The sequence below is a fragment of the Hemitrygon akajei genome, chromosome 7 (genome assembly GCF_048418815.1).
Source record: "Hemitrygon akajei chromosome 7, sHemAka1.3, whole genome shotgun sequence".
NCBI lineage: Eukaryota > Metazoa > Chordata > Chondrichthyes > Myliobatiformes > Dasyatidae > Hemitrygon > Hemitrygon akajei.
In genome coordinates, this window is record NC_133130.1 from 91,597,666 (window position 1) to 91,619,354 (window position 21,689).

Consider the following 21,689-nt stretch of genomic DNA (forward strand, 5'->3'; position numbering starts at 1 on the left):
ACCCCAACATACTTGTAAGCACGAGAAAGTCTGCCGGCGCTGGAGATCCACAGCAATGCTGGAGGAAATCAGCAGCTCAGGCAGCGTCTATGGAAAAGAGTAAGCTGTCGAGGTTTCGGGCTGAGACCCTTCTTCAGGACCTGGTTGAAATATTGGAGGGGTGTATCATCGAGCATCGCTACAGTGAAGTGTAGTTACTCTACCCCTGATCGAGGTTCACCCGCGCAATCTTTTGGAAAACGTACACGGACTGATACCGTCCCCCGAACACTGAAACCTCTGCTCAGTATTTATCAAAAATACGTTCAACATGAGCCAAACCGGGGGAAACAAAGCACAGATTTTAATGCTTAGATGCAATGGTCCTATGCATTAAATATTTATTTAAAATAACATACTTGTATTGTTCTTAAATACTCATAATGGGGAACAAGATTCTGAAATTAAATAATGAGGGCCTCAGGCTATTACAGGGCATGGTTCAAATTAAAATGATTTTCAGTGATCAGTTCATCATAGGACAATTCAGAATTAAAATAATGAAATGAATTTATTAAACCACCAAAGTAGACTGTAATGCTCGATCCGTGAGGTTTAACCAGGATGCTGCCTGGTTTAGAGGAAATGCTACAACTTTATTAGACTCTGGGCAGACCACGTCTGGAGTATTGCATGCAGTTCTGGTTGTCCCACTATAGGAAAGATGTTGGGGCTTTGGGGACGATGCAGAAGAGGTTCACCAGAATGCTGCCTGGTTTGGAGGACATGCAATCATGAGAGCTGGATAAATTTGTGTTGTTTTCTCTGCAGCGTTGAGGTTAAGGGGAGATCTGATAGGGGTTTGCAAGATTATGACAGGCAGCGGCATAGGCATAGATAAAATAGATAGGAATATCTGTTTCCCAGGATTGAAATGTCTAAAACCGGAGGCATGCATTGAAGGTGAGACGGAGTAGGTTCAAGGGGGAATGTGAGGGGTAAATTTTTTTACCATCAGAGTGGTGGATGCCTGGAATACATCGACTGGTATGATAAATACATTAGAGGCTTTTAAGAGACTTTTGGATAGGCACATGGGTATGAGAAAGATGGAGGGAGATGGACATTGTATAGGTAGGAGGGATTCGTTTTTGATTTTCTTTTGAGCTGGTTCTTGTGGGTCACAGGGCCTGATCCTGTGCTGCACTGTTCCATGTTCTACTCTATTATTCCAAATTAGACATTCCAGCATTCAGTATGTAGAGTGTGTACCTTCTTTTTGTATTGTTAATCTGATCACTCCTTTCAAAAATGTTCTCTATTTCTGTAAAATTACCTGCGAGTACAGGCAGAGAATCCTTAAAGCATTTATATAACCATATAACAATTACAGCCCGGAAACAGGCCATCTCAGCCCTTTTAGTCCATGCCCAACGCTTACTCTCACCTTGTCCCACCGACCTGCACTCAGCCCATAACCCTCCATTCCTTTCCTGTCCATATACTTATCCAATTTTTTTTAAATGACAATATCGAACCTGCCTCTACCACTTCTACTGGAAGCTCGTTCCACACAGCTACCACTCTATGAGTAAAGAAGTTACCCCTCGTGTTACCCCTAAACTTTTGCCCCTTAACTCTCAACTCATGTCCTCTTGTTTGAATCTCCCCTACTCTCAATGGTAAAAGCCTTTCCACATCAACTCAATCTATCCCCCTCATAATTTTAAATACCTCTATCAAGTCCCCCCTCAACCTTCTACGCTCCAAAGAATAAAGACCTAACTTGTTCAATCTTTCTCTGTAACTTAAGTGCTGAAACCCAGGTAACATTCTAGTAAATCTTCTCTGTACTCTCTCTATTTTGTTGACATCTTTCTTATAATTTGGGGACCAGAACTGTACACAATACTCCAAATTTGGCCTCACCAATGCCTTGTACAATTTTAACATTACATCAATACTCAATACACCTATACTCAATGCTCTAATTTATAAAGGCCAGCATACCAAAAGCTTTCTTCACCACCTTATCCACATGAGATTCCACCTTCAGGGAACTATACACCATTATTCCTAGATCACTCTGTTCTACTGCATTCTTCAATGCCCTACCATTTACCGTGTATGTCTTATTTTGATTATTCTTACCAAAATGTAGCACCTCTCACTTATCAGCATTAAACTCCATCTGCCATCTTGCAGCCCACTCTTCTAACTGGCCTAAATGTCTCTGCAGGCTTTGAAAACCTACTTCATTATCCATGCCACCTATCTTAGTATCATCTGCATACTTACTAATGCAATTTACCACCCCATCATCCAGATCATTAATGTATGTGACAAACAACATTGGACCCAGTACAGATCCCTGAGGTACACCACTAGTCACCAGCCTCCAACCAGACCAACAGTTATCCACCACTACTCTCTGGCATCTCCCATCCAGCCATTGTTGAAGCCATTTTATTACTTCAATATTAATACCTAACGATTGAACCTTCCTAACTAACCTTCCGTGTGGAACCTTGTCAAAGGCCTTACTGAAGTCCACATAGACAACATCCACTGCTTTACCCTCGTCAACTTTCCTCGTAACCTCTTCAAAAAATTCAGTAAGATTTGTCAAACATGACCTTCCACGCACAAATCCATGTTGACTATTCCTAATCAGAACCTGTCTATCCAGATAACTATATATACCATCTCTAAGAATACTTCCCATTAACTTACCCACCACTGACGTCAAACTTACAGGCCGATAATTGCTCGGTTTACTCTTAGAACCCTTTTTAAACAATGGAACCATATGAGCAAGACGCCAATCCTCTGGCACCTTCTTTCACTGCTCTATCACTCTGGGTCCCATCCCCCTTGCAAATTAGTTTAAACCCTCCCGAACCATGCTAGCAAACCTGCCAGCAAGGATATTGCTCCCCCTCGAGTTCAGGTGCAACCCAGCCGATCTGTACAGGTCCCAGCTTCCCCAGAAGAGATCCCAATGATCCAAAACTCTAATACCCTGCCCCCATTAAATGACCTCCATTTCTCTATTACATCCTTCCCTAAAACAAATTGTCCCAATCCACTCCTTCTAAATCCTTTTGCATCTCCTCAAAGTTAGCCTTTCTCCAGTCAATAATCTCAACCCTGGGTCCAGTCCTATCCTTCTCTATAATTATATTGAAACTAATGGTATTGTGATCACTGGACCCAAAGTGCTCCCCAACACATCCCTCCGTCACTTGACCTATCTCATTCCCTAACAGGAGATCCAACACTGCCCCTTCTCTAGTTGGTACCTCTATGTATTGCTGCAAAAAACTATCCTGCACACATTTTACAAACTCCAAACCATCCAGGCCTTTTACAGAATGGGCTTTCCAATCTATGTGTGGAAAATTAAAATCTCCCACAACCACAGCCTTGTGCTTACTACAAATATCTGCTGTCTCCTTACAAATTTGCTCCTCCAATTCTTGCTCCCTATTATGTAAGGAATCCCAATTCGCTCATGGAATTCATGTGTGGGTGGGTGAGGGCTGCATATAAAATACCACAAACTTTTTTAGCAGTGTTTCTTGAAGAACGCTGAGATGGCGTGGCTTTGTATTACAGAAAATAGCAATTCAGAAATGTTTTCTAGGAGCCCCTGTGATGCTGGGGTCGCCCATGCCTGCAATTCTAAACTGAATCATGGGCACAGTTGTTATTTGAATAGTTCCATAAGCCCATAAGATATAGATGCAGAATTAGGCTATATGGCCCATTGAGCCTTCTCCGCTGATCCATTTTCCCCTCTCAGCCCCAGTCTCCTGTCTTCTCCCTGTATCCTTTCATGCCCTGATTAATCAAGAGTCTATCAATCTCTTTCTTTCAATCATGGCTGATCCTTTTTTCCCCTCCTCTGCCCCACTCCCCAGTCTTCTCCCCGTAACCTTTGATGCCATATCCAATCAAGAACCTATCAATCTCTGCCTTAAATACACCTAATGACTTGACCTCTACAGCCACCTGCGGCACAGAATTCCACATATTCACCACCCTCTGGCTAAAGAAATTCCTCATCATCTTCACTCTGAAAGGATATCCCTCTATTCTGGGGCTTTGTCCTCTAGCCTTAGACTCCCCCACCATAGGAAACATCCTCTCCACATCCACTCCATACAGACCTTCCAACATTTGATAGATTTCAATGAGGTCTCTTCTCATTCTTCTGAACTCCAGCGAGTACAGGCCCAGAGCCATCAAGCGCTCCTCACGGGACAAACCTTTCATTCCCAGTATTATTTTTGTGAACCTCCTTTAAACCCTTTTCCAATGTCAGCACATCCTTTCTTTGATGAGGGGCCCAAAGCTCCTCACAACACTCTAAATGAGGCCTCACCAACACCTTATAAAGCCTGAACATTACATCCCTGCTTTTCTATTCTAGTCCTCTCGAAATGAATGCTAACATTGCATGTGCCTTCCTCAGCCTGCAAGTTTACCTTTAGTGAATGCTGCATGAGGACTCCCAAGTCCCTTTGCACCTCGGATTCTTGAATTTTCTCCCAATTTAGAAAGTAGTTTACACTTTTATTTCTTCTAACAAAGTGGATGACCATGGATTTCCCTCAGATTTTGGCAAAATTATTATGGCAGGTAGCTTCATATTTATTTGCATACTAAAACCTCATAGGATTAACAATTATTGGTACTTAATTTGAAGACGGAATAGTAATTGTTGATAATTAGGAACGTGTTGGTGTAATTTCCTTTTATTTAACATTCGTGCAGTGTTTTCTGGTTAGGAACCTTGGGAATTTCTGTGATTGAGAAAATATGTGCTTTGATTTATACAGTGTTTGATAGTTAGTGTTTTGTCCTCCAACATGGCTCTATATCGTTCTGCCTTTAAATGTTTCTCTGTCTCATTTTCTTTAATTCCTAATTCTCAGCAATTTAAGAATTTATCTTAAAGATTGTTTCTAAATATTGTGTTTCTTAGAAGTAGAGTCAAAAGAACATGCGTTTCAGTCTAATTCTTTCCCACTAATCAGCCTCCCTTGGAGAACCTCGCAGCGATGGAATACACCACAGTGCAAGATAAAGCCGTCGATTCACTGCTAGCCATCTCCCACGAGCATTCTCCTGCAGAACTAGAAGTCCACTTTCTGCCGCTGGTCAAGCACCTGACTTGTGGCGACCGGTTTACATCCAGGACTTTGGCATGCAGTCTTTTCAGTGTCTGCTACCCTCAGGTATCCAGCTCTGCAAAGGCCAAGCTGCGTCAGTAAGTACTTTCTTCCCTTGGAATGCTGCAGCTGTACATGATAGAAGTTAGCTAGGAGTGTTACAGTGTTATTGTAGAAAATCTACATCCTGTAGTATCACTCATTATGTACCGTGTCATATGGCATGGGCGATCGTGGGCCTTTTCCGTGGATATGATTGCTCTTGGCGAAGTTTTCTACAGAAGTGGTTTGCCATCGCCTTCTTTCTGGGCAGCGTATGTCTTTACAAGATGGGTGACAGCCCATTATCAATACTCCCCAGAGACTGTCTGCCTGGTGTCAGTGTCAGGAATTGAGATCTGCACCAGCTGCTCATACAACCATCCACCACCTGCTCCCACAGCTTCACGTGACCCTGATTGGGGGGGTGGGGGCTAAGCAGGTGCTACACCTTGCCCAAGGGTAACCTGCAGGCTAGTGGAGTGCCTTTCACCTCCTTTGGCAAGGACGTATTTCCTTCCTGCCACCCAATTTCAATATAATTTGGTTTTATTGGAGATAACATGCTACCACCATGGTGGACTTGTTTTAACTGAGTGGTAGAAGCTTCTAGTTTAGAGAATAATCAGTCCCAAAATAGCTCAGAAAATGCGGTATTTTTGTTTTTAGTGCGTTAAACTGAAGGTTTTTTGTATGTTTTTAGTGAGAAAAGCCGAGGTGCACCATATTTGAGTGGTGCTCATCACTTACTCTCGGCTGCGTGGTTGAAATGACCTTGCCGTTTTACAAAGGAGCACTTTTTTTGAGTGTAGTGTCTTGTCAAGCCTGTTGCTATGCTTCAGGGCCATTTTGATTAATGTGGCGTGCAGAGGATTTCACTGGTTCAAAAACGAACCTGTTCAGAGGTGTTTGAGTTTTGTTGGATGAGATGGTTGCTTTGGTAACTGTGTGCACCTGTAGTCCACAACCAATCGCTCTGTTCTGCTCCAAGTGAAGGAGACCCACATCTGGGGTTCATTTCAAGCAGCTTTACTCCCTGAATTAAAACTTTATGTGATGTCATTTGTGTAAACTTTCAGATACAGTAAATTGTTTCAGAAAAACAGAGGGCTGTATGGTAGGGAAATTGTAGGCAGTTTCTAGAGTATTGATACTCTACCACATGGTTGGCACAGCATTATGGGCTGAAGGGTCTGTAATGTGCTGTAAGTTGCTATGTTCTATTGCTATCTTGAAGTATTTCTCAGGATAAAAACTGAATACCGTAAATATTGGATTTTTGGGTGATGTGGTGGAGATGCGTCTCTACCAAAGGAGAGGTGTAAGGCGCTCCTTCCTTCTGCTGGTCTGCAGGCCACCCAGCAACCCCACCCCGATCAGGGTCAGGTGAGGCTGTGGGAGCAGGTGGTGGATGGCCGCATGAGCAGCCGGTGCACATCACAAGTCCTGGTTATGCAATCCCTGATGCCAGGCAGACAAACTCTGAAGAGTATTGATAATGGGCTGGGAGTCACCCATCTTGTAAAGACACATGCTGCCCAGAAAACAGCAATGGCAAACCACTTCTGTAGAAAACTTTGCTAAGAACAATTATGGTCATGGAAAGACTGTGACCACCCACGTCGTATGACAGCGCATAATGATGATGGGTTTAGCAAAATATTTTAGTAGCTTCTGATTTAGAAACATTAATTGAAGAAAAGTCAATTTTCAGTGCTTGTATTTCTGTTTGCGAATTGTTAAGTTCTGCATCAATGAGTGACTGCTTCTACGTGACCTTTTTTTTTTCTGTAGACATTTTGGCAGCTTGTGCTCAGACAGCACACCAATGGTCCGCCAGGCAGCAGCATCGAAGTTGGGTGAATTCGCCAAGGTCCTGGAGCTGGAGTTTCTGAGAAGCGACCTTATACCCCTCTTCACTTCCCTGGCTTCTGATGAGCAGGTATGTTGCTGTAGAGCCTACACTGGTGTGGCAGTGGCAGGTGGGATACCCCGGCTCTCGCAGCAGAACCAGAGAAGGTGCTTGACGAATGAGTTCCCCCCATCTGTGTTGGGTCTTGCCATGTCGAGGAGGCCACGGCAAGAAGAATGAGTGGGCAAGGGAGTGGCGAACCCTGTGGAACGTTGAGGGGTGGGGTGGGGAAAGGAGCGGTGTGATTAGTGGCAGGGGTCCCTTGCAGATAGCGGAGGTTTCAGATTAATGGTAGGATTCTATTGCGGGTGGCGGGGGCTATAGACAGTGATGCACTGGAAAGGCTTGTGGGGTGGTAGGTGAGGACAAGCGGTGGGAACGTAGATAAGGGAAGTGTCGATTATAGTGGAAGGGGAAACCCTATTTTCTAGGAAGAAAAGACGTAGGCCTGGTGATCTTATTCCCCATGGCTTGTTATGATTTATTTTGCTGAAGCTGGAGCTGTAACCTTTGCTTTACGTCACATGTGTATCAATTGCTTGTACTGAAGAGCCTCTGTATCCCACGTGTCAAGGCAGTTTCTGAAATAATGGAGAGTACTTGGCTCATTCCAGTAACAGGCTGTCATTCAGCTCACTGGAGCAATTGCATGATTTCCACCCCCCACCCCCGACTACCGCTTGCATTTGACTGTATGGATGAGCTGGAGGTGGGAAAGATTAGTAAGGCTGGTTTGTCCGTAACGAAGAACTGAGTTGCATGCAGTTACATGCAGTTAATGTGTCTATGTACTCAATACGCTGTGCCTTGTTAATGCCACTTCCTGCTCAAAGTTTCTATTGTTGTAGTCTGCATCATCTGTTTACCTTTGTAACCGGGGTTCACAACCCTCTTTTACGCCATCGACCCCCTACCATCAAACGAGGGACCCCAGGTTGGGAGCCCCTGCTTTATAAAGTTCCCTTGTCCACAGCAGATGGAAGCAGTGCCTGTTAATCTATCGACATAATTACACCATTCCAGTCCTTCAGCTGGAGATGCTCTTCCAAGAAGATGGTTATCTTGAGGCATTTGCCTGAAGAGCGAACCGTTTGATCAGTGTGTATCAATTCATATTCCTCCTACCTAAAGTATCCATGAGCAAAAGGCTTGATGCACTCCACAGTATCCTTGTGTACTAAGAAGCCAGAGTCGTACAGAAATGGTACGCTGAAGGGGAGCTGGGATGGACACTTTGACCCTCCCCTAGCTTCTGGTTAGCGGTTGGACGTAGGGTCCTTGGCGTTGAGCAATCTTCTCTTCCGATTACTGTCCAGTGACTCCTGGAAGTAAACCTCCACATCTGTAGCCAAGGAGATGTTCACACTTGCCCCAGAATCAAACCCTGCCAGTGATGTCTAGCATATCAAAACAAGGATGCAATGTTCACATTTTATAAGGCTTCACTTGGAATATTGAGGGCAGTTTTGGGCCCCTTATCTAAGAAACGGTGTGCCAAGACTGGAGTGGGTTCAAAGGAGGGTCACGAAAATGATTCCCAGGGTTGAAAGGCTTGTTGTATGAGGAGCGTTTGATGGCTCTGTGACAGTACCCACTTGAATTCAGAAGAATGAAGGGGAGGATCTCATTGTAACCTATCAAATACTGAAAGGCCTGTAGAGTGGATGTGGGGAGGACGTTCTCTAGGGTGGGAGAGCCTAAGACCAGAGGAAACAATCTCAAAATAGAGGTTTTGTGGCGACCCACTTTCTGCGCAGGTGAACCGGCTCACAAGCAGCCAGCGCGCAGGGGGAGACTTTGGTAATGCACCTCTGACGTCATTTCCGGTCGGAGAGGGCGGGCGCTAGGGATTAAATGCCGGCGCCGCAAAGTTTGAATAAACTAGTCTCGAAACGACTTACCGACTGCGTGTCGTTATTTCAGCGCTGTGTGTAGCTACAGTTTGTCCATTTTGAATGGAGGTGAGGAAGGATTTCTTTAGCCAGAGAATCTGAGGAAGTCATTGTCATAGAGGCCAAGTCATTGGGTATATTCAGGGCATGAGAAGTGACCTGGTGGCAGTGTATAAGATGATGAGAGGCATTGATCGTGTGGATAGCCAGAGGCTTTTTCCCAGGGCTGAAATGGCTACCGTGAGGGGGTATTGTTTTAAGGTGCTTGGAAGTAGGTATAAGGGGGATGTCAGAGGTAAGCTTTTCACGTAGAGAGTGGTGGGTGTGTGGAATGCCCTGTCAGCGATGGTGGTAGAGACGGATACAGTAGGGTTTTTTAAGAGACTCTTAGATAGGTACATGGAGCTTAGAAAAATAGAGGGCTATGAGGTAGGGAAATTCTAGGCAGTTTCTCAAGAAGGTTACTTGGTTAGCACAACTTTGGGGCTGAATGGCTATAGATTTCTATGTTTCTGTGAAGGGATATGGGGAGAAGACAGGAGATTGGGCTGAGGGGGAAATGGATCAACCACGATGAAATGGTAGAGCAGACTCGATGGGCCAAATGGCCTAATTAAGCTCCTAAATCCTGTGGTGAAAAGTGACCACTTGGGTGATTAGCTTGGAGATTCAGCCCTACTCAGCAGAGAGTGGTGCTTCAAGAGCAGGAGAAAGAAAATTGGTTTGTCAATAAAATTTTTGCTCTGTCATGACATTTGCTAATATACTAATCCAAGGAATGCTTTCATCAAGGGTGTTTTTGCATGCTGATACTTAAAGGGTTGACGGTGGATATGCAATGGCAATCATTTAAAGATCGCATGGATAAACTACAACAATTGTTCATCCCAGTTTGGCAAAAGAATAAACCAGGGAAGGTAGTGCACCCGTGGCTGACAAAGGAAATTAGGGATAGTATCAAGTCCAAAGAAGAAACATATACATTAGCAAAAAAAAAGCGGCACACCTGCGGACTGGGAGAAATTCAGAGACCAGCAGAGGAGGACAAAGGGCTTAATTAGGAAAGGGAAAAAAGATTATGAGAGAAAGCTGGCAGGGTACATAAAAACTGACTGTAAAAGCTTTTATAGATACGTGAAAAGAAAAAGATTGGTCAAGACAAATGTAGGTCCTTTACAGTCAGAAACAGGTGAATTGATCATAGGGAACAAAGACATGGCAGACCAATTGAATAACTACTTTGGCTCTGTCTTCGCTAAGGAGGACATAAATAATCTTCCGGAAATAGTAAGGGACCGAGGGTCTAGTGAGATGGAGGAACTGAGGGAAATACATGTTAGTAGGGAAGTGGTGTTAGGTAAATTGAAGGGATTAAAGGCAGATAAATCCCCAGGGCCAGATGGTCTGCATCCTAGAGTGCTTAAGGAATTAGCCCAAGAAATAGTGGATGCACTAGTGATAATTTTTCAAAACTCCTTAGATTCTGGATTAGTTCTTGAGGATTGGAGGGTGGCTAATGTAACCCCACTTTTTAAAAAAGGAGGGAGAGAGAAACCGGGGAATTATAGACCGGTTAGTCTGACATCGGTGGTGGGGAAAATGTTAGAGTCGGTTATCAAAGATGTGATAACAGCACATTTGGAAAGAGGTGAAATCATCGGACAAAGTCAGCATGGATTTGTGAAAGGAAAATCATGTCTGACGAATCTTATAGAATTTTTTGAAGATGTAACTAGTAGAGTGGATAGGGGAGAGCCAGTGGATGTGGTATATTTAGATTTTAAAAAGGCTTTTGATAAGGTCCCACACAGGAGACTAGTGTGCAAACTTAAAGCACACGGTATTGGGGGTATGGTATTGATGTTGATAGAGAATTGGTTGGCAGACAGGAAGCAAAGAGTGGGAGTAAACAGGACTTTTTCAGAATGGCAGGCAGTGACTAGTGGGGTACCGCAAGGCTCAGTGCTGGGACCCCAGTTGTTTACAATATATATTAATGATTTAGACGAGGGAATTAAATGCAGCATCTCCAAGTTTGCGGATGACACGAAGCTGGGCGGCAGTGTTAGCTGTGAGGAGGATGCTAAGAGGATGCAGGGCGACTTGGATAGGTTAGGTGAGTGGGCAAATTCATGGCAGATGCAACTTAATGTGGATAAATGTGAGGTTATCCACTTTGGTTGCAAGAACAGGAAAACAGATTATTATCTGAACGGTGGTCGATTAAGAAAAGGGGAGGTGCAACGAGACCTGGGTGTCATTGTACACCAGTCATTGAAGGTGGGCATGCAGGTACAGCAGGCGGTGAAAAAGGCAAATGGTATGTTGGCATTCGTAGCAAAAGGATTTGAGTACAGGAGCAGGGAGGTCCTACTGCAGTTGTACAAGGCCTTGGTGAGACCGCACCTAGAATATTGTGTGCAGTTTTGGTCCCCTAATCTGAGGAAAGACATTCTTGCCATAGAGGGAGTACAGAGAAGGTTCACCAGATTGATTCCTGGGATGGCAGGACTTTCATATGAAGAAAGACTGGATCGACTAGGCTTACACTCACTGGAATTTAGATTGAGGGGGGGATCTTATTGAAACATATAAAATTCTAAAGGGATTGGACAGGCTAGATGCAGGAAGATTGTTTCCAATGTTGGGGAAGTCCAGAACAAGGGGTCACAGTTTAAGGATAAAGGGGAAGCCTTTTAGGACTGCGATGAGGAAAAACTTCTTCACACAGAGAGTGGTGAATCTGTGGAATTCTCTGCCACAGGAAACAGTTGGGGCCAGTTCATTGGCTATATTTAAGAGGAAGTTAGATATGGCCCTTGTGGCTAAAGGGATCGGGGGTATGGAGAGAAAGCAGGTACAGGGTTCTGAGTTGGATGATCAGCCATGATCATACCGAATGGTGGTGCAGGCTCGAAGGGCCGAATGGCCTACTCCTGCACCTATTTTCTATGTTTCTATGTTTCATATCCCCATTACAGTTCTTGTATCCTGGGAAGACTCCAGCGCACATTGCAAAGTAACAAAACCTGTTGCTACTTTCTAGGTGAGCTGAACGTATATCATCTGGGAAACAATTGTTATATTGCCAGTATTTATTTTTATAATTTTTTTTGATGAGATTAGTTCTTCCTAATGTTAACTTCAGTAAATTAATTTTGTTTTTTAATTAAGAACTAGCTCAAACCCCATTTGAACATCTTTTTCACAGGATTCGGTGAGGATATTGACAGTTGAAGCTTGTGTGAGCATAGCTCAGCTGCTGCCCCAGGAGGACCTGGAAGCAATGGTGATGCCTACCCTCCGGCAGGCAGTGGAGGATGAATCCTGGCATGTTCGCTATATAGTGGCAGACAAATTTTCTGAAGTATGTGTTATTGTTAAATCAGAAAGTGCATCTCTTTGGTGTGATGATATGGTATATTTATATTTTAAAACTAGTCTTTAAGTTTTCTGTTCCAGCTCGAACCCCTTCTGATTCTGTCAAAAGTCATGAAAACACGATTAGTTCCTCTAACATAGTTTAAAAAATTGTTAAATCAAACACCTGCGTATTTTTAATATAAAAAGCTGTTTGACTGACATGCCAAAAGGTGCTGAGATTTTTTCCCCAGATTCATTTAATTAGCCTGTTTTTAAACATGGATCTGAAATAGAACAAAGTTGGTCTGAATTGAGCTGAGATCTTTTTCAGTGTATCTGAAGGATAATCCTGTGACAGGTTTAGAACCAATTTGCTGGCATAGTACCAGGGATCTGGGGATTCAGCACGTGCACAGGTGGATGACACTGATATTTTTTGCTTTTGACTGGAGGAAGTTAAGGGGAACTTCAGTTCTGTTTAAAAATGAGCCAAAAGGTCAAAAAGCCAGTGGTAAGCTTAAACAAATTTTCAAAAAGGCCTGAGGAGTAATGGGACTAAAGGGATACAGTCACATGGGCTTTTGCAGCAGCTATCTTTTGGTTGTCCAAACATATCCCTGTACACACCTCCACCTTCCTCTCCCCGGCATCTCCCAGAGCTGCTCCATGCACTCGTGCGGAGCCCAGCATTCTCATCACCTTCGCCACTGACTTTTACCCTGCCGCAGAGTTACCTGGATTTACAAATTTATTCTGACACTTCGCTTCCTTTTCTGAATCTCCAACATTGATATCTTCTGCAAGCTCACTAACTCCTTCAACTATCTCCTCCAAGAAGGATGCTAGTTCCTTACTTTCACCTCATCCCAGAATCAGGTTTAATATCACTGGCATACGTTGTGAAATTTGGTTGTTTTACGCCAGCAGTACATTGCAGTAGATAATGTATAAAAATTACTATATATATTAAATATGTAGATATTTAAAAATTACTGAGGTAGTGTCCATGGGTTCATTGTGCATTCAGAATTCTGATAACAAAGGGGAAGAAGCTGTTCTTGAAATATTGAGTGTGCCACCTGTACCCCCACCTTGATGGTAGCAATGAGAAGAGGGCATATCTTGGGTGATGGGGCCCTTAATAGATGCCCTCTTTTTGATGCATTGCCTTTTGAAGGCTTCTGGATGCCAGAGAGGCTAATGCCTGTGATGGAAATGGCTGATTTTATATTGTCTTGCAGCCTTTTCTGATCCTGTGTAGTCTTCCCTCCATACTAGACAGCGATGCAACCAGGTAGAACGTTCTCCGTGGTACACCTCCAGAAATTTGAGAGTATCAAATTTCCTCAAACTCCTAAGGAAATGTAGCCACTTTTGTGCATTTTTTGTAATTGCATCGATATGTTGGGCCCAGGACAGGTCTTCAGAGATGTTGACACTCAGGAACTTGAAACTACTCACCCTTTCCACAATCCCCTTGATTAGGACTGATGTGTGTTCCCTTGACTTCCCCTTCCTGACGTCCACAATCAATTCCTTGGTCTTACAGTCATTATGGTAACTTTTGTGATATAGTACATTAATTAAATGCTGCTTATAACTTTTGATGGACTGGACCTTTCTGGTTCCTTCCCACTGCTGACTTAACACAGACCGGGTATGGTGTAGGGAGTTTGTGATTCAGCTGCACCTTCCTGTGGTCAACAATCAGTTTCCTTGGTCTTACTGACAAGTGCCAGATTGTTGTTGCCACACCACTCAACCAGCTGATCTATCTCACTCCTCTTCGGCTCCTTATTACTATCTGAAATTCTCCCAACAATGGTTGTGTCTTTGGCAGATTTATAACCCTGAAGAACAGTCTCGGCCAGAAACATCGACTGTTTATTTCATTCCCATAGTTGCCAACTGGCCTGCTGAGTTCCTCCAGCATTTTGTGATTGTTACTCTAGATTTCCAGCATCTTCAGAATCTCCTGTGTGTTTATAGTTTTTGAACCAGATGGTCTTTGTTCTCAGTGTAAAACCTTGTTGCCACAGACTTCCCTCCTGGTGCTCTGGTTTCCTCCTACAGTCCAAAAGCATTCCGGTTAGTAGGTTAAAGGGTCATTGTAGATTGTTGCACGAGTTGGTGGGTTACTGGTGGTGCAGTTTGAAGGGCCGGAACAGCTTGTTCTGTGCTGTGTCTCCAATTAAATCTATTCCCTTTAGTCCTAGACTTCCGTAGCCTGGGAAAACACTCAGATCAACTGAAATCTCTGTGCTCTTCTCACCGCAGTGTAAACCAAATCTTCAAAAGTAAAATATACAAATGAATATCAACAATGCATATATACAGATAATACACGTTAGCAATACTAAACCTAAAAATGTGGGTATAATAATAATCAATAATAAACAAGCTCTATCATTGTCTAGGGGATAAAGAATTATTATGGGAAAGTATAAAGTTCAGTTCAGTTCATGTAGGCTGAGGTAGTTGTTGGATCTTTTGTTGTAACCATTGGAGGGAGGGAGGGAGAGAGAGAGAGAGAGAGAGAGCGAGCAAACAGTGACAGCTATTGTCTTGCAAACCTTCCTTTACGATCCTGATCCGTCGATATGTTGTTGTGGCCATTCAGGTATGACCCCTCTGTCCTTTAGCTAGACCGTTCTTCTATGGTGGACTCGTCACCCAGGCAAGGGTGGACACACACACAAGCCCCCCACCGGCCTCGCTATAAACACTGTGAGTTAAAATTGACCGATCCTTCGTTGGGTCTCCGATGCCCACACTTTTCTCATGGGTTCCAACACTTAAACAGTGCTCACTAGTATGTCTGTTGGTGCGTCTCCTGGTGTGTCTGAGGGGTGTCTCCCCAGACCTCACTTTTATCCCTACTCACGGGGTCTCAGGTTTTGAATGGCTTAGTCCATCAAACCTGCCCACTCCGGCTGTCCACTGAGGAATTTTAATAAACAGAATAGTACCAAGTAAACAGCCCTCTCCGGAGCCGTGAGTCTTACAGGAGTCATAATATGGTCTCTCTCCCCCGGTGTTATCAGTAGCAGATGTTCCAGTCCCAGTATGTTTTTGTTCCATCTCTTTCTCTCTCATTAACACGTGGAAACAGTAACAGTTTGTGATTCTCCCAGGGGAGGGGGACATGGGCAACCTTGCACCCTTCTGCCCATCAGAGCTGTTCATCCTTTGTAACATACCAAACAAGACAAGAATAGACTCCAAAGAATCATCAGGGCTGCAGAAAGGATTATTGGTGTGAAACTGCCCTCGATCCAGGACTTATATGCACCTAGAGTCAGGAAGTGAGCAAGCAGCATTATTGTAGACCCATCACACCCTGGACATCACCTGTTCCAACTCCTTCCTTCTGGTAGGTGCTTTAGATCACTGTCTGCCAGGACAAATAGGTACAAGAACAGTTTCCGTATGCCATCAGTCTTATGAACACTTGAATTTTAGTCTATTATAAATCAAATCCACCTGTACATTCAATGAGGGGTACCTCATTGTATATAGTTTATGATTATTTGCACTATTGTTTTTGTTTGCTTTTAATTCTGTACAGAGAGAGCTCAGGGAAACCGGCATCAAATTCCCTGTGTGTGTCCTCATACTTGGCGATAATAAAGGATTCTGATTCTGATTCTGGTCATTGGTTGTGGGAATATCTCAATCAAATAAGTGTAGTTATTCCCTGTTGTTCATGCTTGAGGGGTAGTAACTGTTCTGGAACCTGGTGGTGGGGGTCCTGAGGCTCCTGTACCTTCTACCTGATGGTTGAGGGGTAGTAACTGTTCTGGAACCTGGTGGTGGGGGTCCTGAGGCTCCTGTACCTTCTACCTGATGGTTGAGGGGTAATATTTGTCCCTGAACCTGGTGGTGGGGGTCCTGTGGCTCCTGTACCTTCTACCTGATGGTTGAGGGGTAGTAACTGTTCTGGAACCTGGTGGTGGGGGTCCTGAGGCTCCTGTACCTTCTACCTGATGGTTGAGGGGTAGTAACTGTTCTGGAACCTGGTGGTGGGGGTCCTGAGGCTCCTGTACCTTCTACCTGATGGTTGAGGGGTAGTAACTGTTCTGGAACCTGGTGGTGGGGGTCCTGAGGCTCCTGTACCTTCTACCTGATGGTTGAGGGGTAGTAACTGTTCTGGAACCTGGTGGTGGGGGTCCTGAGGCTCCTGTACCTTCTACCTGATGGTTGAGGGGTAGTAACTGTTCTGGAACCTGGTGGTGGGGGTCTTGTGGCTCCTGTACCTTCTACCTGATGGTTGAGGGGTAGTAACTGTTCTGGAACCTGGTGGTGGGGGTCCTGTGGCTCCTGTACCTTCTACCTGATGGTTGAGGGGTAGTAACTGTTCTGGAACCTGGTGGTGGGGGTCCTGTGGCTCCTGTACCTTCTTCCTGATGGTTGAGGGGTAATATTTGTCCCTGAACCTGGTGGTGGGGGTCCTGAGGCTCCTGTACCTTCTACCTGATGGTTGAGGGGTAATATTTGTCCCTGAACCTGGTGGTGGGGTCCTGTGGCTCCTGTACCTTCTACCTGATGGTTGAGGGGTAATATTTGTCCCTGAACCTGGTGGTGGGGTCCTGTGGCTCCTGTACCTCCTACCTGATGGCAGCAGCGAGACGAGAGCATGGAAAGAAAGATAGTGTTGTCTTTGTGATTCCTCTGTTCACGTGCTAATGTACAGATTGCTGCTATTGAAACCCGCTCTATCTTTGTTACTCATTTAGTTCCTCTTGCCTTTAAAGCTTCAGAAAACCATGGGTCCTGAAATCACGGTAAATGATCTGGTTCCTGCTTTCCAAATCTTGTTGAAAGATTGTGAGGCTGAAGTGCGAGCAGCTGGGGCCAACAACATTAAAGGTTGGTTGCGAATTCTTGTTCTTGTCTTTGCCATCTAGTTTAAGATGTTGTTGCTGAAGCACAGTGACTACTTTCTGGCAGCATAAACAACTATCAATTACTTTATTAATAGACTCTTGTTCTGGGCAATGATACCGCAATCTCTGCCTGTAACTCTCCTAGCGGAGACGAGCCTCTGACCCAGCTGTACAACCTGGCATTTTGCGGTGCAGTCCTGAACATTATTTGCTTCCTTTTCTTGTTTGCACAATTTGTCTTTTTTTCCTGCGCATTGTGTGATTGACAGTTTTCTTTGTTTAATGGGTTTTGTTGGGTTCCTTTGCTTTGTGGCTGCCAGTAAGGAGACAAATGTCAAGATTGTGTATAGGATGCGTGCTGGTTGCACATTTTGTCCGATGGTGATGGGGAAACCTGTGCGGGAGAGTTTTTAAAATGGAAAAGCCTCTGCCTGGAGCAGTTCCACTCTGTTGGCCTCAGAAGTCCGGGTCAGGTGATGTGAACAAGCGTCAGAAGGAAGTGGGGTCTTTCTGTTTGCAGTGGATGACCAGGACGTCTTCTGTGCCTTTTCATGCCCCTCGCTCTCCACGGAGCGTTGCAGAGCTGCCTTTCGGGCCATTGGGTTTTACTGTAGATCTCAGTCCGCTGAGGCTGACTTTGAGTGCTAGGACTGGTATGTCCCATCTCACCCGAGTATGAGACTGCTGTCACGTGCAAACGGCTGCTTGCAGCCACAGGTGAGAGATGAGTGTCCGGTGGGAAGCAAAGCTGAGTGAGCTGCCCTGGAATGGGCACGACAAGCCCCTTCCCTGGACACCCCTGAACTTTGAACTCCTGTGAAAGATGTAAACAAGTTTGAAAGAATGCAGGAAGTTAACACGGATGTTGCCAGGTCTGGAGGACCTGTGTTATAAGGAAAGAATGAATAGGTTAGGACTGCATTCTTTAGAATGCAGAAGATTGAGAGGAGATTTGATGGAGGTATAATATTACGGGAGGGGTGGTACAGATGGAGTAAATGCAAGCAGGTTTTTTCCACTGAGGTTGGGTTGGACTACAACCAGAGGTCATGGGTCAAGGGTGAAAAGTAACAAGTTTAAGGGGAACATGAGGGGAAATTCCTTCACACAGAGGGTCATGAGAGTGGAATGAGCTGCCAGCACAAGTGGTCCATGAAATTTTGATTTCAATATTTAAGAGAAGTTTGGATAGTAGGGGAATGGGGGGTGGGTTATGGTCCTGGTGTAGGCCGATGGGAGTAGACAGTTTGAATTGTTCAGCATGGACTAGAGAGGCCAAAGGGCCTTTTCTGTGCTGTGCTTTTCTATGACACTATTTAATGTTATACCACATAGCCAGGTGACACATCTCCAAGTGAGAACAGCGTGCCTCCCCTTTGACATCCTGATCTGATCCCAGAACTAGATACACCTATCCTCGTTATATGCGGGGGATACGTTCCTTGCAGTCGATGCGTAGTGTGAAAACGCATAATGTGAATAATTATTTAAATGGAGTAAACAGGGATGTGTTCCAGAGGGCTTCCTAAATATGCTTTATCTGTAATTTATTCACATTTTCATACCAATACGATAGAAAAGCAGTACCAGAAGGCAACATTCGTATTATATTTCATCAGTTTAAGGTAATAGTCCATGTAACAAATCATAGAAAGTTAACATACTAGAGTGTACAGTACTCACCAACAGTGGCAGGTGTGTTGGCTCTGGGAGATGAGTGGTTGTTGTGGTGTCGGTCAGCTTTACATGGATGAGGTGGATGGTTGTGGGTTGTCAGGATCATATCAAGCGCAGCAAGGAGTGAAGGAAGAGTTACAGAACTCTCAGAACTGCCGGCAGCAGGAGATGACACTGGTTTGAAGAAAGTGGTGAGGGTTGTTTGCTTGGCAGCATTTTGTTTTTCAGCATAAATTTGCTCGTAGGGAAGAAGGGTTGATAGCAGGAAAGGACTGAGATGCTGATTCTGTTCTAAACTTGGGTCCATGTCCATCGCCATTCATGCCAAGTGTTCCAACTTCCACCATTCCCTCACTGCTGGTAAACTCCCGGGAATTTCAAAATCGTCTGTTGCTAGCAGCATCCGAGAGATAGTTCACCGTAAAAATAAAAACGCCTTGAATGTGGATCACACCTTGGTCGAGTGGTTGAATCAGCGATATTGGCAAGAAACGCACTGTTATGTTAAGATGAATGCTGTCCAAATGTTAAGGATGGGCTGGCGCATTGTCAAGCAACAAAAGAACTTTAAAGGCAAATTCTGTTCCCAGCAGTAGTGTCCCAGAGTTGTGTTACCTTCACCTAATGCTGCCCTGTTTATAATTTCCAACTTTTTTTCAAGTGTTAAAGCGGTTCTCTGCTGCTTGGCTGATGGCCCAGGAATTGACATCGGATGCTTAAGAGGCATAGTTAAATACTTAAAGCACAAAATCACTACACCATAGGTAGAAACTGAAAAGTTTAAGAGCGCAAGATCGCACATCCACACCTTGCCAAAACCGATGCAAGACTAGCGGGAGTGAGACTGTGAGGTGTGAAGGGTCTCGGCCCGAAACGTCGACAGTGCTTCTCCTTATAGGTGCTGCCTGGCCTGCTGTGTTCCACCAGCATTTTGTGTGTGTTGTTTGAGTTACATCTGGCGTTTCAGATTGCGGTAGTTTAGTCATGGATCATGCCTTCATGCAAAGTGGAGCTGGCTGGGATAAGTATCACAGCATCAGTCGCCTTGGCCTGGCCAGTTTCCATAAATCAAATGTTTCAAATAAATTGTGATGTGCCTGCCAAAGTTCTTTGCCAGTCATCTTCAGTAGCTGGTACTTTAATGCCAACTCACTGAGTTAATTTGCACCAGAACAACTTGGCCGACACTACAGAGGAGGAGTGGGCCAATTTGATAGCTCTGAACATCTATTTATTATTACAGCACGGAGTAGGCCCTCCGAGCCATGCCACCCAGCTTCCCCCGATTCAATCCTCGCCTAATCATGGGACAATTTACAATGATCAGTTAACCTACCAACTGGAATGGGGGATGAAATGAGCACTTGAAGGAAACCCATGCTGTCACGGGGAGAACGTACAAATGTGCCAGAATTTAACCTGTGCCATCTGACTCTTGATGTTTACGCTGTAGATACTGGCCTTGCTTTTTCTCGTGCGACTTAAATTGTGCTTCAGAATGTATGTTTTCTCTTGCCACTATCTTCTGAAAAGATCCAAATATGTAGGCAGATGCTTTTCAGCAATTGCTTAATCTGTTAAACTTTATTGATTTATCATTGTCGTGAGAGTGTGGAACAAGCTGCCAGCGCAAGTGGTGCATGCAAGCTTGATTTCAATGTTTGGGAGAAGTTTAGATAGATACATAGATGGTAGTGGTATTGAGGGCTATGGTCCAGATGCAGGTCAATGGGAGTAGGCAATTTAAATGGATCAGCACAGAATAGATGGGCTGAATGGCTTTTCTCTGACTCCATTGTTTTGTTTGAGAATAACTCTTTCACGTGCAGTACTCTATCTTGCAGATTTTTGTGAAAACTTGCCAGAAGATTGCAGAGAGACTGTCATAATGAGTCACATCTTACCGTATGTGAAGGTAATATGACTTCTCAAATTCTTGGCTGGTTATACAGTTTATCTAAAATTAACATAACAACTCATCTCATTCACTTCAGGAAAAAGTCCCTCAGTATTTCGGGTGGGCCTGAAGTGAGGATTCAGGCACCTTTTAATTCAGGTTTTATCACTGTGAGCTGCTTGTCACTGGAAAATCTCAATATCCAAGCATGAGTCACATCTTGTCCCCTCCCCCTCTCCTGCCCCCTCCCCCTCTCCCGCCTCCCTCCCCTTCCCCCTCTCCCCTCTCCTGCCCCTGCCCCACTCTCCCACCCCCTTCTCCCCTCTCCTGCCCCCTCCCCCTCTCCCGCCTCCCTCCCCTTCCCCCTCTCCCCTCTCCTGCCCCTGCCCCACTCTCCCACCCCCTTCTCCCCTCTCCCGCCCCCTCCCCCTCTCCTGCCTCCCTCCCCTTCCCCCTCTCCCGCCCCCCCCTCCCCCTCTCCCGAAGGGTTGAGTCCTGCCGAAGGGTTTTGGCCAGAAACGTCGACTGTCCTTTTCTCCATAGGCGCTGCCTGGCCTGCTGAGTTCCTCCACCATCTTTTTTTTTTAACATGGTGTTGGCTGCCTGGAGTGATGGTAGAGGCAGATACATTGGGGACTTTTAATGACGTTTAGATAAACACACAAATGTCGGGAAAACAGAAGAATATGGACATTGTGCAGATTAGATTGCCCACTTGATTAGGAATTTAAGTATAACATTGTGGGTTGAAGGGCCGGTTCTGTTCCATGATCTATATGTATCTCAAACTGTAAAAGAAATTGTTTAAGAATGATCCATGACTGACCAGGTGGATCATAAGAACATGGAGCAGGATGGCAACATGAC

General features: G+C 44.7%; 1 protein-coding gene across 1 annotated transcript in view; it reads left to right on the top strand.

Moving 5' to 3' along the window:
* The window catches only part of LOC140730666 (serine/threonine-protein phosphatase 2A 65 kDa regulatory subunit A beta isoform-like), a 92,163-nt gene that overhangs the window by 34,914 nt on the left and 35,560 nt on the right, over positions 1–21,689 (top strand). The window contains exons 10-14 of the mRNA XM_073051416.1: positions 5,022–5,254; positions 6,990–7,137; positions 12,211–12,366; positions 17,117–17,231; positions 20,770–20,840. Coding sequence (XP_072907517.1) covers positions 5,022–5,254; positions 6,990–7,137; positions 12,211–12,366; positions 17,117–17,231; positions 20,770–20,840 — 723 coding nt within the window. The remainder of the gene's footprint in view (positions 1–5,021; positions 5,255–6,989; positions 7,138–12,210; positions 12,367–17,116; positions 17,232–20,769; positions 20,841–21,689) is intronic.